The 19,311-nt window shown below is 37.9% G+C and overlaps 1 protein-coding gene across 1 annotated transcript; it reads right to left on the bottom strand.

Moving 5' to 3' along the window:
* Positions 1–16,427: 16,427 nt before the first annotated feature.
* rhov (ras homolog family member V) lies at positions 16,428–19,111 on the bottom strand. Its single transcript, XM_048206585.1, has 3 exons — positions 18,714–19,111; positions 18,551–18,609; positions 16,428–18,104 (listed from the first exon to the last, which is right to left on the bottom strand). Exons 1-3 carry the CDS (start codon positions 18,910–18,912, stop codon positions 17,658–17,660), a joined length of 705 nt encoding a protein of 234 aa, XP_048062542.1. The 5' UTR covers positions 18,913–19,111; the 3' UTR covers positions 16,428–17,657.
* Positions 19,112–19,311: the final 200 nt, after the last annotated feature.

The following is a 19,311-nucleotide window of genomic DNA, read 5'->3' as shown; positions in this document are numbered from 1 at the left end:
CCTTTAAGAAAAACTAAGGAGTCCAAATATTTTTATTTATTTATTTATTTTTTGCGAATATTTACATTACGCTACAAATGCTGTAGATTGGGCTTAACTCGTATAGAACCTAAAGGTCAGAGTTCAGAGACCTTGTTGTTATTCAAATACTGTTTCCCATGTAGCATTGCTTCATTCCCCTCTGACCATTTGGAATGACCGTTCCCATAGAGGCTGTGAAAACAACTGAAGGGTTTAAAATGATCCTGTTAGGTTGCTGTGAAGATGCTCCTGACAGGATAATCATCCCTCCCGGAGGTGCGAACCTCCCAGGAACTCTGCTCGGGGGGTGTCGGTGGGGGTTTGACGGTCCTACACCCTCCAGCCACCCAACGGAGCACATCATAAACAAGCCGTCCACCATCAGCACTTTTCCAATTAATTAAACTCACTATAACAATAAAATATCAGGGTGTTTAGCTACTCGGATTGATGTTTATACTGCGTCCTTCTTACTCAGATAAATGACGTTAACCACAGTTTATATCTTATTGTATACATAAACACTCCAGAGGCACGTGAGCTCCCTTGGTTTATGAACTAAAGTACTCAAGTGATAAAACTTGGCATTTTCAGCTCAAGTGGGAGGAAGCCTTCTTAGTGACTCTGTTTTGGCCTTTTACAAGCAAAGGATGTTGATCATACCCTCTCATGGGACTGTTTTAATGTACATTAGTTAAAGTATTTAAACAGAGACCCCTCATCAGTGGAATTTAATGGCTACATCTGATTGCCTGAAGGATGGGCTGTTTTTTGGAGGGAAAAACAGTTGTGTGGGAAGGGTGCAGGAACCCCGCTGTGATAGGAGTTCCCCTCCCGGCACCACTTTGCCTCCCTGTGGACTTTTACTATGTGCTAAGGTGTAACATTCACAGGCCATGAGGTAACACAAAAACACCATAGTGATAGAATATTGACTGCTGCAGCGACTCGATTCTCCAACCGTAATCTAATTGTCATTGGCCACCTTTTTTTTTTTTGTATGCAGTTGCTAACTCGTGAGTTGGATGTGCTTATATTACCAGGAAGCAACATAAACCCTCCCTAAACTATGTATGTGTGCTTTTTCTATTGTGTAATAGTATATGCAAATAGAGCTGAGCAACACAATCCGGAAAATCTCACTGAATCTGATTACAGATATGCAAAAGTAGCAAACTTGCTCAGATGTAAACCAGGATGTAAAATAAATTCAAGAGGGCATTATAAAGCCTTTAAAAAGGAGAAGGATTGATATTTCTACCCAGGAAGCTATACTGCTGTGCTTTTTCAATGCTCTCCATCCCCCATACCTCTCTGAATAACAAAACTGTTACTGGAACTTAAACCAAAAAGCCCACCCCTTCAGCCTCAAGTTTTCACTTGAGTCTTGGTTCTAAAATCTCCAACTTCTCTTGATAAATGTGTGCTGAAACGTTAGGACAGGTGTTGCGGCTATTCATCTTTTATCACCTGAACTGACCCATGGGAATGCGGCTGCGGCTTTTGCCTCGCCAATTTACCAATTTATTTGTTAAAGTTTCAAGGATGTCAGCTGTAGGCTGATATAAACTATTGTCCTTTCATGTCCTCAGTTTTACAAAGTCAGGTTCTCAGCCTCTCTTTCTCTGAGGTTGTTTTAGACTGTGTGCTTTCCATCTGCCTCCCTGTGAACTTTCACCTAGAAATATCCACCAGATATCCTCTTAAATTTATTTCTCAGGTTTACTACTGCCAAGTGCCTGCAAACAGTGGAGAGCGAATAAATAAGAAACCATTTTGTGATATTATGTTAGACAGTGATAAAGCAGAAAGATGACAACAACTCATTCGGGAATGAGTATAACAGGCTGTATTTACATAATTGTCATATACATAAATATATATATATAGAGAGAGAGAGTGACAAAAATTCTCTTTCAAACAATTGCTGTTCTTTTGAACTTTCTATGGGGCATGAAATCTACATAGCTTGATTTTGATCTGCTACACTGCTGCTGCTGGGCAAGTACAATAATTTGTTCAGCAGTAACACTTCAGTATAAGGAACATAAACTATTAACTATAACTTTTCCCTAAATAAACTCCTAATTAAGAATGTTAAGGTCATGCAGAATAAGGCATTAATATGTGCTTGATAAGTATTAATAAATAGCCAATATTCTAGTAATATGGATGCTAATAAGCAACTAGTTAAAGGTGATAGAGAGGATTTTTTCGCTGACTGAGAATCCAAAGACTGTTACTGAGTTTTTTAAATGAGCGCATGCGTAAGAACAACCCCCCTCCTTCAGAACACATTTCAAAGGAACGCCTCCCAAAACTCGTAAACACTCGTATTGGAACATTCGCTGTGTCGTGTTTTTTGGATTCATTATGTCGGACTCACCGCAGGTAACTCATAATCTGCAGTTGTTACTCCTGTCTCCTGACAAAAACATTGCATGCGGCGCCTGTGGAGTGTGGAAAGTTACTGGAGCGCGCAGCCGCGCTCGTCTCTCAAAAGGAACGTCACGGCAGTGATTGACAAGCCAGAGGGCCAATCCGCGCACGTCTCTCACAAGGAACGTCACAGCAGTGATTGACAAGCCAGAGGGCCAATCGTTTACGTGATGATTGCGTAAACGATTGGCTGATGTTTTTAAGGCCCTACCTCGTGCACAGATGATGTATATTAATATTATTCCTTTCAGTGCACCTAATAAATAGTCTTTTATCAGTTAGTAAAGACAGTTTCAAGTAATATTGCAAAAATGTATAAAACAAAACATCCTTTTTAGCACCTTTAAAAGACTCTAATAAATAAATAAAATGTTACCTGTTTGGCTTAGTTAAAAATAACAAACAAAGGAAAGGCTGCTGCAAGAATGGTAGAATCCCCGTAGCAGATCTCTACAGGTGGTACTGGGGAGGAGGAGGGTTAACAGAGCTTTCACATTGCGCAGTGTGTCTATCGCAGGCTAGATTATGATATATATGGTTGCGTAGATTTGGAAATACTTCTGATTGGCTGGTGCCACAGCTTAGAACTTTGTATAGATAAAAACTATATTAGCGTCTACAACAGCGGACGATAACGTTATGTTTATTCTAAGCGTGCGCTGCAGTTTTGTAGCCCGCCGCTTTATGTTCCCGAGCTCTTTAAAGCAGGATACATTCTGAATGGCTGTCAATGTTTATATTATCCATCAACTGGGAAAAAAATCATTTTGAAAGTGATTCCAGCGATATTGTTTCTTGGTGCCGTTATCGTTATAGTTGTGGTGTGGACTGCTATTCTTTTATATTTAGAACGATTTTTAGAACTATATCTTTATCTTTATAGCTACAGTTGTCCTTGGTGAGAAAGAGCCTGTAAACGTTGATAATAATAATAATAATAAAAAAATGTTTCTTGAACACCCAATCAGCATATTAGGATGATTTCTGAAGTTTTATTTAATTTTTTAATTTCAAATTTCAGATTTCTGAACTAATATTTCAATGTTTTTTATTGTTTTTACTTGATCAAATAAATGCAGCCTTGGTAAGCATAAGAAACTTCTTTTCAAAAACATTAAAAAAATCTTACCGACTCAAATGCTAGTGTATATATTAATATATAATAATATATAAATACAGGCTTTTCATACATCATCAGATGTCATTATGACATTTACAATCCCTTCTTTTTGAAAGGTACTACTATAGTTTAAAGACTTGGCAGAATAATAATTGTAGCAAGTATTTCCATTTCCTCAAAGATTAAACACAGATTATGTTGATCTTCAGCACTCGGTTTCACGAGAGCTCTTATAGATATCATGTCTAAGTCTGTGGAAGCGGATGTGGATGTGTTAACCCAGCACTCTGCTCACATTACCTCACCAGCAGTTAGCTGATCTGAAAGGCTGGGCCGAGACTAGATGTTCTTCCAGTCAAACCAGTCTTCCGGCTCTTTTGGCTGTTAAGATGAGAGGTGAGAGAGAGCTTGTCAAGCTGGTCAGGTGAGCGTTTGCTTTGTTAACAAAACTTAAGCCTTGCACAGGCTTCATTTCAAATCATCAGTTTACATCTATCAATGACCTTTGGTCTGGATACACTTGCAATAAGAGCCACAATAGTAAGCATTTTAATGGCTTGGTGCAATTTACATTTGTGGGGCTAGATAATGAACTCCCAGTCTTGGAAGTTATCTTCTAGAATTTATGAGGAAATTAATCTGCCATGTGAATGTCAACAATTTTTGTCTTTCATGTTAAAGGAACAGTGTTATCTTCAAGACTGGTTTGGGTATTATGGTGCTTCCAAATAATCCATGTCAGTGAATTTTTTTCCATCATTTTAAAAATGAATAGTATGCAAACCTTCTTTAAAAAAAAAAAAAAAAACTCTGATGGGTCCCATTCCTTCATACTGAGTAAGCGAGAACCAGTCACGTTTAAATGGTAGATGTCATTGGAAAACACAGCTGACCCACATGCCAGTCTTGCATGCATTGCATACTTACAATAATACTACCATTAGAGCTGACAAATGATAACACAGATGTCTGAACTGCCCCAGATCATTCTAAGAAAGAATTTTCTAAGCTCAGTGTCAAGAACTTAAAGGATTAGTTCACCCAAAAATGAAAATAATGTCATTTATTACTCACCCTCATGTCGATCTACACCATCTTGGGAACACAAATTGAGATATTTTTGATGAAATCCAATGGCTCAGTGAGGCTTCTGTTGCCAGCAATGTCAACGAACTTCTCAAGATCCAGAAAGGTAAACATATTTTTAAAAATTCATGTGAGTACAGTGGTTCTACCTTAATATTATAATGCGACGAGAATACTTTTTGTGCGCCAAAAAAAATAAAAAAAATAATGACTTTTCAACAATATCTAGTGATGGCCGATTTCAAAACACTGCTTCGACGTGCCAAAGTCACGTGATTTCAGCACGATCTGAACAACTGATTCAAAACAAAAGATTCATAAAGCTTCGAAGCAGTGTTTTGAAAAGTCATGTTTTTTTTTCTTTTTTTGTCCCACAAAAAGTATTCTCGTCGCTTTATAATATTAAGGTAGAACCACTCACATGAACTGTTTTAAAGGTGCCCTTGAATGAAAAATTGAATTTATCTTGGCATAGTCAAATAACAAGAGTTCAGTAGCCTACATGGAAATGACATACAGTGAGTCTCAAACTCCATTGTTTCCTCCTTCTTATATAAATCTCATTTGTTTAAAAGACCTCAGAAGAACAGGCGAATCTCAACATAACACCGACTGTTACGTAACAGTCGGGGTGTACGCCCCCAATATTTGCATATGCCAGCCCATGTTCCCAACATTATGAAAGGCATTAGACAAGGGCAGCCAGTAACGTCTGGATCTGCACAGGTGAATCAACAGACTAGGTAAGCAAGCAAGAACAATAGCGAAAAACGGCAGATGGAGCAATAATAACTGACATGATTCATGATAACATGATATTTTTAGTGATATTTGTAATTTGTCTTTCTAAATGTTTCGTTAGCATGTTGCTAATGTACTGTTAAATGTGGTTAAAGTTACCATCGTTTGTTACTGTATTCACGGAGACAAGAGCCGTCGCTATTTTCATTTTTAAACACTTGCAGTCTGTATAATGCATAAACACACTTCATTCTTTATAAATTTCTCCAACAGCGTAGCATTAGCCGTTAGCCACGGAGCACAGCCTCAAATTCATTCAGAATCAATGTAAACAATATAACAGTAATACTCACATAATCCGACGCATGCATGCCGCATGCGTGACGAACACTTTGTAAAGATCCATTTGAGGGTTATATTAGCTGTCTAAACTTTGTTTATGCACTGTTCAAGGCAAGCGCGAGCTCTGTGGGCGTGGAGCACGAGAATTAAAGGGCCAGTAGCCCTGAATTGGCTCATTTATAATGATGCCCCAAAATAGGCAGTTAAAAAAATGAATTAAAATAAATCTATGGGGTATTTTGAGCTGAAACTTCACAGACACATTCAGGGGACACCTTAGACTTATATTACATCTTTTTTAAAAAAGTTCTAGGGCACCTTTAAATAAAAATCAATGACATAATTTTCATTTTTGGGTGAACTAACCCTTTAATCTGACTTTGAATTTATCAGTTGTAAAAAATCCATAGGAAACCTATAAGAAAGAAATGACTCTTTCTCTAAGCGAAATTAACAGCAGTAATCATAATTGATAGCACATAACAGATTGTGGCAGTTCATAAGTAAGGTGTAAACGACGTGGTGACAAAAACGCTCAGCAATTTGGAATGGAATTACCTGCGTCTGTGCATCTCTCAGCATATTTGGCAGCAGCATCTTTCTTTAGCTACTTAAAAGTAGCCACGTTATCACCTCACTAATGAGAAATGTAATAAAGCTTTCCAGTAGCAAAAATGTTTTATATATAAAGTCATGGGACTGCGCTGACAACAAGTTTCTATGTGTGTTTCAGTGTGTTTTTTCCCAGAAAGTTTTTCATGTTTCTTTGCTTGGCCAGTGTCTTTTGTATTATATCTTGGTTCTTTTGCTGTGTTGTAGGAATAACTGAAATAATTTGGAACTGTACTGTCTGTCAGCCAATCAGAATCAAGATTTCTAGAGCGCTGTTGTATCCACCTTATTTTGCAACTCGATATTAATCTATTTTCTGTGAACGTGCTCAACAGATTCATTAGCTGCTATAAATAACCAAGAATAACAAAGTGCGGTAAATGATAAAACTATTTGCCCTACAAACCAGTGTATTTATAATAATGACAATCAATTAAAATAATAGGATAACAAATACCAGTTTGCAATATCAAGCAGCATAACAGATTGGTCACAGATTCATCACACCAACTCTTATGTTAAAAATATGTTGGATAACATGTAGAATACAGTGCAGCTTTTTGACTCTCCATTATATTTGTAAAAGTTTCTTATGTGGAATGATGACTGAGGGACAGTGATGGTGTTCTCATCAGCCAATGTCACTCAACAAGCCTTGGCAAGCTTGTGAGAATTTATGCAACTTGATGTACCATTGGTAAACATGTTCTGATGTCAGCATGTCTTCCCTTTCGGTACTGGCTCGGGTGGTTGGGAAGTGTGGGATACTGCTGGTTGTTGTTGTCATCTTGTCCTTACTTGCAGTTGCACCTCTCAGTTGGCTCGTGTGGCTGCACCCCCACCCCTACATGCACAGTGTGAGAAAGGCACCGCCTTCTGATTCTCACCCTTGATGGACCTATCATAATTAATTCACTTATCTAAAGAGATGCATCTCATCAGTACAATAAAGTTTTTGATATTTCTGGAACTGTTTAATAGCTGTTTGTGTTGCCCAAGTTTTATTTTATGACGATTAAAACATGACTGTATGTGTCTATGACTCTGTTCCAAATCTAGTGAGATTTTAAGCATCTTAATTGAAATGAAACCTCTTAAGTGATAAATGCTCTGAAACTGAACAGGAGGCTCAACATTTGCTGCAACATTAAAAGTAGGGTAGGCAATGTTTTTCATAAACACTTTTTGTTATACTGATTGAAACTCTCTTCTTGATATCTTGATAGCAATAAATAACAGAAGTGCTCTAAATATTAAAAAAATCTTCTGTGGAAGTCTCAGGACCAAAAAAATGTCCTTCCAATCATTGTATTCAGTCCTCATTAGCGGCCGCTATATATGTGAGCCGTCCGCCATATTGCAACGGTCAAAGCCAGTCTGTGAACATTCGAGAGCAAGTTGACTGCGTCTGCGACCATAGTTGGATGCATGAATGAATATCTATATGTGCAATAGACTTCAGCAGATGATTTTGCTAATTACAATACAACATGACGAAGGTGTCAGCTAAAAACATTAAAACGTTACCATAGTTTAAAACCTGTAACAATGAGTTAATGCATATAAAAACGCAAACCCATTCTCACCTGAGCAAGGATAGACCATTTCTTCGGGAATTTAAATCTCAGTGGTTTCACATCCAGAAGCTGTGCAATATTGTAGCATCCTTGACTCTTACCGTGAGTGACGACAAGCTGACTGCTCAGTGAACATATCTGGAGCGGGTGAATGTGGCATCTATGTATACATGTCTATGGCCTACCCTACCTTTAATGAAGCAATAGAAAATACATAGCACACAAATATTGGGTACAATATGCAGTTTTTAAAAAGTATTTTTATTAAAAATTGTAAGTATTTTTGTATTATTTTATAATATGCTTATTATTTAATTATATATATACTATATTGCCAAAAGTATTGGGACAGCCCTCCAAATCATTGAATTCAGGTGTTCCAATCCCTTCCATGGCCACAGATGTATAAAATCAAGCACCTTGGCATGAAGACTGCTTCAACAAACATTTGTGAAAGAATGGGTCGCTCTCAGGAGCTCAGTGAATTCAAGCATGGTACCATGATAGGTTGCCACCTGTGCAATAAGTCCATTCGTGAAATTTCCTCTCTACTAAACATTCCACTGTCAACTGTTAGTGGTATCATAACAAAGTGGAAGCAATTGTGAACAACAGCAACTCAGACATGAAGTGGTAGGCCACGTAAAATCACAGAGCGGGGTCAGCGCATGCTGAGGCGCAGACTGCGCAGAAGTCGCCAACTTTCTACAGAGTCAATAGCTACAGACCTCCAAACTTCATGTGGCCTTCAGATTAGCTCAAGAACAGTGTGTAGAGAGCTTCATGGAATGGGTTTCCATGGCTGAGCAGCTGCATCCAAGCCTTACATCACCAAGTGCAATGCAAAGCGTGAGATGCAGTGGTGTAAAGCACGCCGCCACTGGACTCTAGAGCAGTGGAGACGTGTTCTCTGGAGTGATGAATCACGCTTCTCTGTCTGGCAATCTGATGGACGAGTCTGGGTTTGGCAGTTGCCAGGAGAACGGTACTTGCCTGACTGCATTGTGCCAAGTGAAAGCCTTCCCAGAAAAGTTGAAGCTGTTATAGCTGCAAAGGGTGGGCCAACTCCATATTAAACCCTACGGATTAAGAATGGGATGTCATTAAAGTTCATGTGCACTTAAAGGTAGGCGTCCCAAAACTTTCGGCAATATAGTGGTATACACTGGTTTTAGACCACAATAATTTATTAGTATGGTGTAGGGCCTCCTTTTGTGGTCAATACAGCATCAATTTGTCTTGGGAATGACAGTGGCACAGAGGGATTTTGAGCCACTCCTCTTCCAGAACAGTGGCCAGGTCACTAAGCGACGCTGGTGGAGGAAAATGTTTTCTGAATTGCACCTCCTAAACACCCTTAACTCAAGTGGCTCAAAACTATTTATATCTGGTGACTGTGCAGGCCAAGGAAGATGTTCATCAAACCATTCTGTCACAAGTCTTGCTGTGTGTATTGGTGCATTATCATGCTGATACACAGCACCTCCTTCAGAGTACAATGTTTGAACCATCAGGTGCACATGGTCCTTCAGAATGGTTTCATTAGTTCTTGGCAGTGAAACACCCATCAAGCACAGTAGGGAATGCCATGGTATTTCAGCCAAACCATCACTGATCCACCCCTGTGCTTCACTCTTGGCAGCAACAGTCCAGGTGTTAAGCCTCTTTAGGGCTTCTCCACACCGTAACTCCTACGGATAAAGACAGCAAAGGTGGACTCATCAGAGAATAATACATTTTACATTGTCCACAGTCCAAGATCTGCACTGTTGACATCAATAATACCAACATTAGGCATTGGCATGTGTGACCAAAGGTTTGGCTACAGCAGCCCAACCATGAATAATGACTTTCTGGAGCTCCCAACGAAAAGTTTTGGTAGAAACAACTGAGGTTTTATGTATTTTGGATACAATCCGGGCTAGTATCCAGACAAATCCCCTTTCAGACAGCTTCCTCTTGTGTCAACAGTTAAACCTGTTGGATGTGGTTTGTCCTATGTGGTGGTATGCCTACATTACCCTTGATACCAGCTCTGGATACACCACAAAGACTTGCTGTCCTGGTCACAGATGAGCCAGCGAGATGTGCACCAACAATTTGTCCTCTTTTGAACTCTGATATGTCTCCCAATATATTGTGTGAATTGCAATATATACAGCTGTGCTATTGCTCTGCTAATTCAACCTTCACTCTCTGCTCTAGGTGTGAAACCTCAAATATATATATATATATATATATATATATATATATATATATATATATATATATATATATATATATATATATATATATATATATACACTGAACAAAATTTTTTGTTTTGTTTTTGGACCCATTTTTCATGAGCTGAACTCAAAGATCATAGACTTTTTCTATGTACACAAAAGGCCTGTTTCTCTCAAATGTGGTTCACAAATCTGTCTAAATCTGTGTTAGTGAGCACTTCTCCTTTGCAGAGATAATCCATCCACCTCACAGGTGTGGCATATCAAGATGCTGATTAGACAGCATGATTATTGCACAGGTGTGCCTTAGGCTGGCCAAAATAAAAGGCCACTCTAAAATGTGCAGTTTTATTATACAGCACAATGCCACAGATGTTGCAAGTTTTGAGGGAGCGTGCAATTGGCACGCTGACTGCAGGAATGTCCACCAGAGCTGTTGCCTGTGAATTGAATGTTCATTTCTCTACCATAAGCCGTCTCCAAAGGTGTTTCAGAGAATTTGGCAGTACATCCAACTGGCCTCACAACCGCAGACCCAGCATCTTCACCTCCAAGATCATCTGAGACCAGCCACCCGGACAGCTGCTGCAACACTCGGTTTGCATAACCAAAGAATTTCTGCACAAATTGTCAGAAACCGTCTCAGGGAAGCTCATCTGCATGCTCGTTGTCCTCATCGGGGTCTTGACCTGACTGCAGTTTGTCGTCGTAACCAACTTGAGCGGGCAAATGCTCACATTTGATGGCGTCTGGCACTTTGGAGAGGTGTTTTCTTCACGGATTAATCCCGGTTTCCACAGTACAGGGCAGATGGCAGACAGCGTGTATGGCATTTTGTGGGTGAGCGGTTTGTTGATGTCAACATTGTGGATCGAGTGGCCCATGGTGGCGGTGGGGTTATGGTATGGGCAAGCGTATGTTATGGACAACGAACACAGGTGCATTTTATTGATGGCATTTTGAATGCACAGAGAGACCGTGACAAGATCCTGAGGCCCATTGTTGTGCCATTCATCCACTACCATCACCTCATGTTGCAGCATGATAATGCACAGCCCCATGTTGCAAGGATCTGTACACAATTCCTGGAAGCTGAAAACATCCTAGTTCTTGCATAACCAGCATACTCACCGGACATGTCAACCATTGAGCATGTTTGGGATGCTCTGGGTCGGCGTATACGACAGCTTGTTCCAGTTCCTGCCAATATCCAGCAACTTCGCACAGCCATTGAAGAGGAGTGGACCAACATTCCACAGGCCACAATCAACAACCTGATCAACTCTATGTGAAGGAGATGTGTTTCACTGCGTGAGGCAAATGGTGGTCACACCAGATACTGACTGGTCCCCACAATACAGTAAAATTGCACATTTTAGAGTGGACTTTTATTGTGGCCAGCCTAAGGCACACCTGTGCAATAATCATGCTGTCTAATCAGCATCTTGATATGCCACACCTGTGAGGTGGATGGATTATCTCGGCAAAGGAGAAGTGCTCACTAACACAGATTTAGACAGATTTGTGAACAATATTTGAGAGAAACAGGCCTTTTGTGTACATTTTGTGTACATAGAAAAAGTCTTAGATCTTTGAGTTCAGCTCATGAAAAATGGGGGCAAAAACAAAAGTGTTGCATTTATAATTTTGTTTAGTGTATATATATATATATATATATATATATATATATATATATATATATATATATATATATATATATATATACACACATATACACACACACACACTTTATATGCATATATATATATATATATATATATATATATATATATATATATATATATATATATATATATATATATATATATATGTACTGTATATATGTATGTATGTCTATAAATGTATTTAATGAATTTATCATTTTGATTATATTATATAGATATAATAAAAAACCAAGACAACAATTCTAATTTAGTTTTACTTGATGTACTAAAATAACTAAAACTAAAACTGGAATAAAAATAAAGCTATATAGACATTTTTAGACAAAATGAAAACTATACAAATATTTTTAATCAATAAAAAAACTAATATGATGACAAAAACAATAAAATGACTAAAATTAAAATTAAAACAGAAAATATAAAATATTAATAAATATTCATTAAAACTATAACAGAACACTGGTGTGTATGTATGTATGTGTGTCTATATATATATATATATATATATATATATACATACATACATAGGCAGCATAATTATAATTTCCTTTTGGAACAGACGTTGCACATAAAAGACATCCTACATAGATGGTTCACTTTTGGAACAGGACCAGTGCAGTCAAACACATTTTGAAAGAATTCATGGAAATCAAAATACAGCAAAGTGAAATGTCAGCATGTAATGTCATGATTGCATCTTTGTGTTTATATTGACCAAGATGGATCTTTTGTTGGTCAGACTTAGCAGATCATTGCTCAATGGGTTTCAAAAGGTCAAACTATAACATGGACAAGAGTAACATGTCAATGGCATAAGAACAGTGCAATTGATTTAGTTCAATGTTCAAAATGATACCATCACACTGAACAGTCCAATCAAGGCTTATATCAAATCTTTGAAGTCATTATCAGCTCATCATTATTGTGAAAGGGGACCAATATGAAGATCAGAGTGGCATGATTTCTTTGAAGACGGATATTTGTGATGCACTGAAAAACATTTACTATAGTTGCTGATGAACTGTCATTCTCCTATGAAGCAATCCATATCATGGGCATTATCAAACAATCTGTATTCACAGGATCACACGACTTCTTACCAGTTATCTGTCATTTCAACCAGGAACAGATTTAACAGGGTTCTGTCTTACAGTACATGTGTGAGAACTGAAACCATAACAGCTTATAAGCCACACACCCGAAACTGGGGATGAATCAAATAAACATGACAGTGTGGGAGTGTGTAACGTTATTGCCTATAGGCAGTTCTGCAGACAACAGCTGTGAGACAAGCAGAAGCCCTCGAGCTGTCAGTTATCACCACTTTTAGTTTCCTGATTAACACCACAACAATATTTGCTATAATTGCAAAGATTCATTTAAGTTCCAAGTTTAAAGTAAAACATCACTTAACTAATTTAATTGCATGAAGACTATTTTATTAGTGTCAGTTTGTAAATCTAACAAGGCTTTTTTCTAATTTAAACTAGTTTGAATGCATAAAAACATAACTAAAAAATTTAGAGTAAAAGTATTTATTTACTAGCGGTGCTTATAAGGCAAACATCACTATTACTAGTTTTATGGATTTGAACAAACTTCAAGTGTTCAAGTTGGCTTTACCACAAAATTTGTGCTTTGGACATGGATGATAACTCAAATCATGTCTATCGTTGAGAACAGGTATGCTATTACTTTTCCAAGTTATCGTACTAACATTTTTTTGACTCGCAGATTATAAAATTGTCAAATAAATCCCATGGACCCAAGTCATCTAGGAACCACAGTACCAGAGACTTGGATAGGCACCAGTGAAATATTAAAATAAAGCTAAAATAAAATATTAAATAGATGCTGCTTTTATTGCTGCTGCTCCTGTATAGGTTATTGCTGCTGCTGCAGAGCAAGTACGGTACTTGCTACTGCAAATACATACATGACACGCTGCTGTACAATATAGCATACATGAATAACCCATAGCAGATCTATACAGGTGGAGCTGGGGAAGGTGGAGGGTTTCTAAAACGCATGGCACTGCTAAGCAATGCTACCGAAGTATTTTGAAGGTTGAGCACGCAAGCTCATTGGCTCATTGGGTAAAATGCCATTTTTAAAGCAAAAATTGTAAGATTCAAATGTAAATATTGTGTTAATATAAGTAAAACAATCCGCAAATAAAGCCTATTCATCATCTTGTCTGCCAAACAGCCTTTGGCAATAACAGTAATGTGATTTAGCTGACCAGGAACACTGTGACTATGCACCTGTCTCATCTCAGGAGGCCTTTAGGTAAATGTGACAGCAGTGAAACTCACTGAAACTGGCTGTGTGCCAGAAAAGGCACCAGTCAGTTTAGTCTGAGTCCTGGGAAAGGGGGCGGGCAAGAAACCTAACAAAGGGCTGAGTAACCGTTTCTTTTAACCACAAAGTGAGATGAACACCTTACCATTCATGGGAACCTAAACCTGTCAGGCCTGGCCTCTGTTGCTCAACATGTGGAAAGCGGTATCATGCTAGGCTCAAAAGCACAAATGCATCTTTAAGGAAATGTGGGTGTGTGTGAACATGACTGAATTTACAAGTTGAGAAGATTAGTTTAATTATTTCATGTCAGGCTAATTATAGAAATTTGTCATTTCTTGCTAAGTTCCCTACACTTTGGAGTTTTAGTATTCAGTATGCCTTTAAGGATTATAATTAAAACTTCGAAATGTTCTTTCTGGCTTATTTTAGTCGCCTACAAAACAGACTATAAATTTAGTATAATTTCCGTTTTTAATTTATAATAAAATTCAATAATATAGAACAATTCATAATTGCTCATAGAATAGAAAATACAGTGTTGTTTGATTCCATTCATTCATATTAAAAAGCATGAGGTCATGTGTAATTTGATCTTTCATATTGTTAGGAACGGTAACACCTAATCTATTTCTCATGATCCATATTGATTCACTTCAATGCAACATAAGAAATGAGTCAGAAATTGTACAACTCATAGGATGCTCTTCAGGTCACATGTGTATAGCCCCACAGTGGAAGTGATTCATTGTTTTTGGGCTTACCATAATCTTCATCACAAATGTGTGCAATACACCATCATTTGCCAAAGACAATTTTGTTACTTGGCTTTTGTCACTTTAACGGGTACTGATGTCAGCCATTACTTGAGAAATTCAAAGCAATTCGATTGAAATTTCGTTTTGAACTAGAAAATGAAAGCTTGCAAGGCTCTTTAAACATTGATGACATATTGTTGTCAAAAAGTTTAAAACATTTTAAAAAGCCTTAACGTTTGTAGCCTATGCTATTAAATATTAAGCATTTTAAAGAGAGAAAGAAAGAAAGAAAGAATTTTGAGTAGTTTGAACAGTACAAACAATTGCAACAAACCCTTTGTCTTCTGTTTACACTTCAAGGGTACGTGACTGACATCCTCTCCCACTTTCAGCTGAGCTCGGCTCAAAGTCACAGCATGAGACCAGAGAACTGTGAGTTCACAATGTATTCATATTCCTTCAGTACCTGACACTTCCCTGTGTGTCTCATTTACACCCTCTGAAGATATTTGCAGGACCATTTACATCAAGTACTCATGCTGTTTGAGGAGCGTATTCAGATCTCTAACATTTGTTTGCTATGTCTATAATTTAGTAGCACATAGCATGTGCAAGCAAAGCAATATTTGTTCTCATAACCACAGGAAATTTAATTTAGACATTTAAATATTTTTTTAAATAAATACAAGTTCATTTGTAATTAGAATTAAAATGTTGAAAGTAATACTTTTATTCCGCAAGGATATGGTTAAATTGATCAAAAGTAACAGAATATATATATATAAAGTTACAAAAGAATGCTGTTCTTTTGAACTTTCTGTTCTTCAATGAGTACTGAAAAATGGTTTCCACAAAAATATTAAGCAGCACAACTGTTTTCAACATTGATAATAATAAGAAATGTTTCTTGAGCAGCAAATTAGCATATTAGAATGATTTCTGAAGGATCATGTGACACTGAAGACTGGAGTAATGAGTAATATCACAGGAAAATACCGATCCAGTGTATACAAAGTAAACGTGAAAAGACTAAGTCAAACACCCTTTGTGGAAAAAGGTAAAACAACGATGTCGGACGATTTTGAAGTTTTTCGCCCTATGTCATGTGTGACCTTGGCGAGGTGTGGGGCGCACCGCAGAGCAGTGCAAGACGAGCATTTGTGGTTAAAAAGTAATTTTTTTTTTTTTTTTAAATGACCGATCGTTTTGGTAGATAAGACCCTTGTTCCTCATCTGGGATCATATTGAAGCTGCACTGAAACTGCAATTTGGACCTTTAACCTGTTGTACCCTGGTGAAGTCCACTATATGGAGAAAAACCCTGGAATTTTTTCCCCAAAAACCTTAATATCTTTTCTACTGAAGAAAGTAAGACATAAAAATCTTGGATGTCATGGGGGTGAGTAAAGAAATTTTATCAAGAAATTTTAATTCTGAAGAGAACTAATCCTTTAATCTAAGCCCTGCGTAATTGCTTATATTATTGTTTAATTGACCTCAATCACTAGGAAACAATATCCAATTTCATCATGTTGTTCATTTATTTGATATTTAAGAGGAACATTTTAAGATTATGTAAATAAACAACTTTCACATATAACACTTAAAGCAGGATAAAAACAAAGGTCTTGGATAGTTGCATTGTAAAAACAGCATTGGAAATGTATTTTGCCCTTTGAATTTATTTCCAGATGATGCAAAAAAAACACTGAAGGAGAAGCTGTTTAAAAGTGCTGATTGAATTTGATCAAAAGGCAAAACAATAGTGAAGGCAAACAGATAAATTGTTGGAAGCGGTACATCCTTCTTGCCTGAGGCATCAAAACAGAACAGTTAAAACTGTTAAAACAGAACTGTTAAAAACAAACAGCATTTAAAAAAAAAAAGTTATCTTCCACAAGAAGCACATTTATAACAAAGACAGCACTGTTTACTCTGTGAAAAGTTCATGCTGTCAGTAAAAAAAAAAAAAAAAAAAAAAAAAAACATAACCGAGCTACGGCTCCACGAAATGGGCTGGGCTGCTATACTTTCAACTGTGTGTACGTTCTCACAATACATTCGCACAAGAGAGGACGCTAAACCCATCTTAGGAAACCAGGAACAACCCAGCCAAGTTTCCCCGGATGCAGGAAACCATTTTCACACAAGCCTAATAATCTTATCTTGCCAATTTGCAAGACAATCCCCAGCTAAGATTTATCAGGAGGACAGGCTGAATCATTGTAAGCGTGATGTTGGATTTATATGGTCACAAGCACCTAAGGAGGAGACAACTCACACATCAGCTTTAGTTCAGGCTCTTGCATATGAAAGAGTAGCGCCTGACACAAAAGAGATAAGACAGATACCCGCTCTTGTCCCCTCGACCATCAGAGACACATCCACGTGAGCGCCATTCAAGCTTTGAATAGGCAGCTAACCAGCTCATGCAAATTCATTCATTTACATATGGTGGGTGCTCTTTGTGAACAATAAATGATTTAAGGAGTAGTTTTCTCTAATCTTTCTTCATAATGGGTCTACAAATCTTACAACATGTATTATTATACAGGTTGTATGATTAAAACGTTGTGTTGAGCAACGCAACAGCTCTCACATGTCACTCAACTCAAACGTTCCTGGGAAGTTCCCCACAGATCAAACAACTCCGCCCATAAAATAAAGCTAAATGACCATAAGTAAACACATTGTCCAAAATAAGTTAATATCTCGTGTAAACAGTTCACACATTTTGACCCACAGGGTCAGATGAAGCAGAAGAACTTCTTCCAGCTGCATTTGGAAAAAGCTTTGGCTCGTCTGTCCGACAGTCTCCGTTTTTTGACCTTCCTGGCCTTGTGTTTAATAGCCGCGAATATTGCCGAGTCGAAGGCCTCTTTTAGGTTCTTCTGGGTCAGGGCCGAACACTCCACATACTCGGCGGCCCTGATCTTCTCGGCGAGGCTCCTTGCCCGTGAGCTGATCACGGGTTTGACTTTGTATTTGTCCAAGTCTATAAGAACGTTAACGTCCAACAGAAGGTCTGACTGCGTTCCAACTAAAATGATGGGGGAGGATGGGTTACACGCACGAATCTCAGGGATCCATTTCTTGGTAATGTTCTGGAATGATGTGGGGTTAACCACACTGAAGCAGAGGAGGAAGACATCCGTGTGTGCGTAAGACAAAGATCTGAATTCATCAAATTCTTCCTGTAAGTCAAAGACAAAGATAGATAAGAACACTTGACAGAGTTAACAGGCTTTTTTATATGACACTTTTATAATTTTTTTTTAGAAAGTTTTATACATTAGCACTTTACAGACTTTTAAACACAAACTTTTTAAGTAAACCCAGCAAACATTGGTCCGACGAAAATGTCATGTCCCTGGCCAAAAATAGTCGCGGTATGACGGCATAAATCGATAAAAAATATGTAAAACAGAACATTTCGTAAAAATGCATTCAGATACGTTTCATAACTTTAATTTTGGAGCTATTTTTCAACCATGACAGGACGTGTCGCAGGGACGTCTTTTTTTCAACGGTCATTAAACGTCCAAATGTTTGCTGGGAATGTACACTACAGACTTTTAAAAAGAATTTACACTTTACAAACTTTTAAACAATTTTTTTTTAAATGAAAATGTTAAATTACCTGACCAGCCGTATCCATCAACTGAATCCGCACCGGGGTCCCATCTACCTGGACTTGTCCTGAATAACCAGAAGTTAAAAACATGTCAAGTTTTTATCCTCACAAATAGCTACTTTAAAATTAACCATCATCACCTAGAAGGGGTCAAAGATGATACACTTACCCGAGAAGACGTCAAAAGCCGTCTGTTTGTAATCCGTGGGGTATCCATTGGTGGTGTAGCTGACAATCATACTAGTCTTCCCAACCGCACCATCCCCAACCAGCATACAGCTGATCGCAGGCTCCAGCGCGTCGTCCTGCTCTAGGCACACGGACGGAACTCTTGACTCGTGGTAAAAGTAATCCATTTGAGGTGGCATGTCCAACAATTAAGGCCAAGAAGAAACGTCTTCAGGAAAACTTTTTAAACTCCACTGTATTGATCGGCGTCTTTGTTGAGACTGATGAGTGACTCATTACTTTCGCAGTTCAAAAGCTGAATTGACTCTCTCTGATCTGTGACGGGACCTCTATGCCTTTTGGAGAGGCTTGACTTTGCATAGCCACGCCCACAACAGTCACGGGCCTCAATGGAAAGAACACAAATCTTTGGTTTGAGCACAGATAAGCTATTTAATGATTCGTTAACGATTTTAATCTCAAGTGTTTCTCAAACTGCAAGCCTTTTATAAAAGTAAAAAAAGAGTTTTTTTTATGATTGTAACTGGTGAAACTACAGAGGTAATTTAATAGACCCTTTAAATATTAAATGCAGCTCT

This window comes from Megalobrama amblycephala, linkage group LG11, assembly GCF_018812025.1.
Source record: "Megalobrama amblycephala isolate DHTTF-2021 linkage group LG11, ASM1881202v1, whole genome shotgun sequence".
In the NCBI taxonomy this organism is placed as follows: Eukaryota; Metazoa; Chordata; class Actinopteri; order Cypriniformes; family Xenocyprididae; genus Megalobrama; species Megalobrama amblycephala.
The sequence above is the reverse complement of the archived record's forward strand: the minus strand, read 5'-3'. Positions and strand labels throughout refer to the sequence as shown.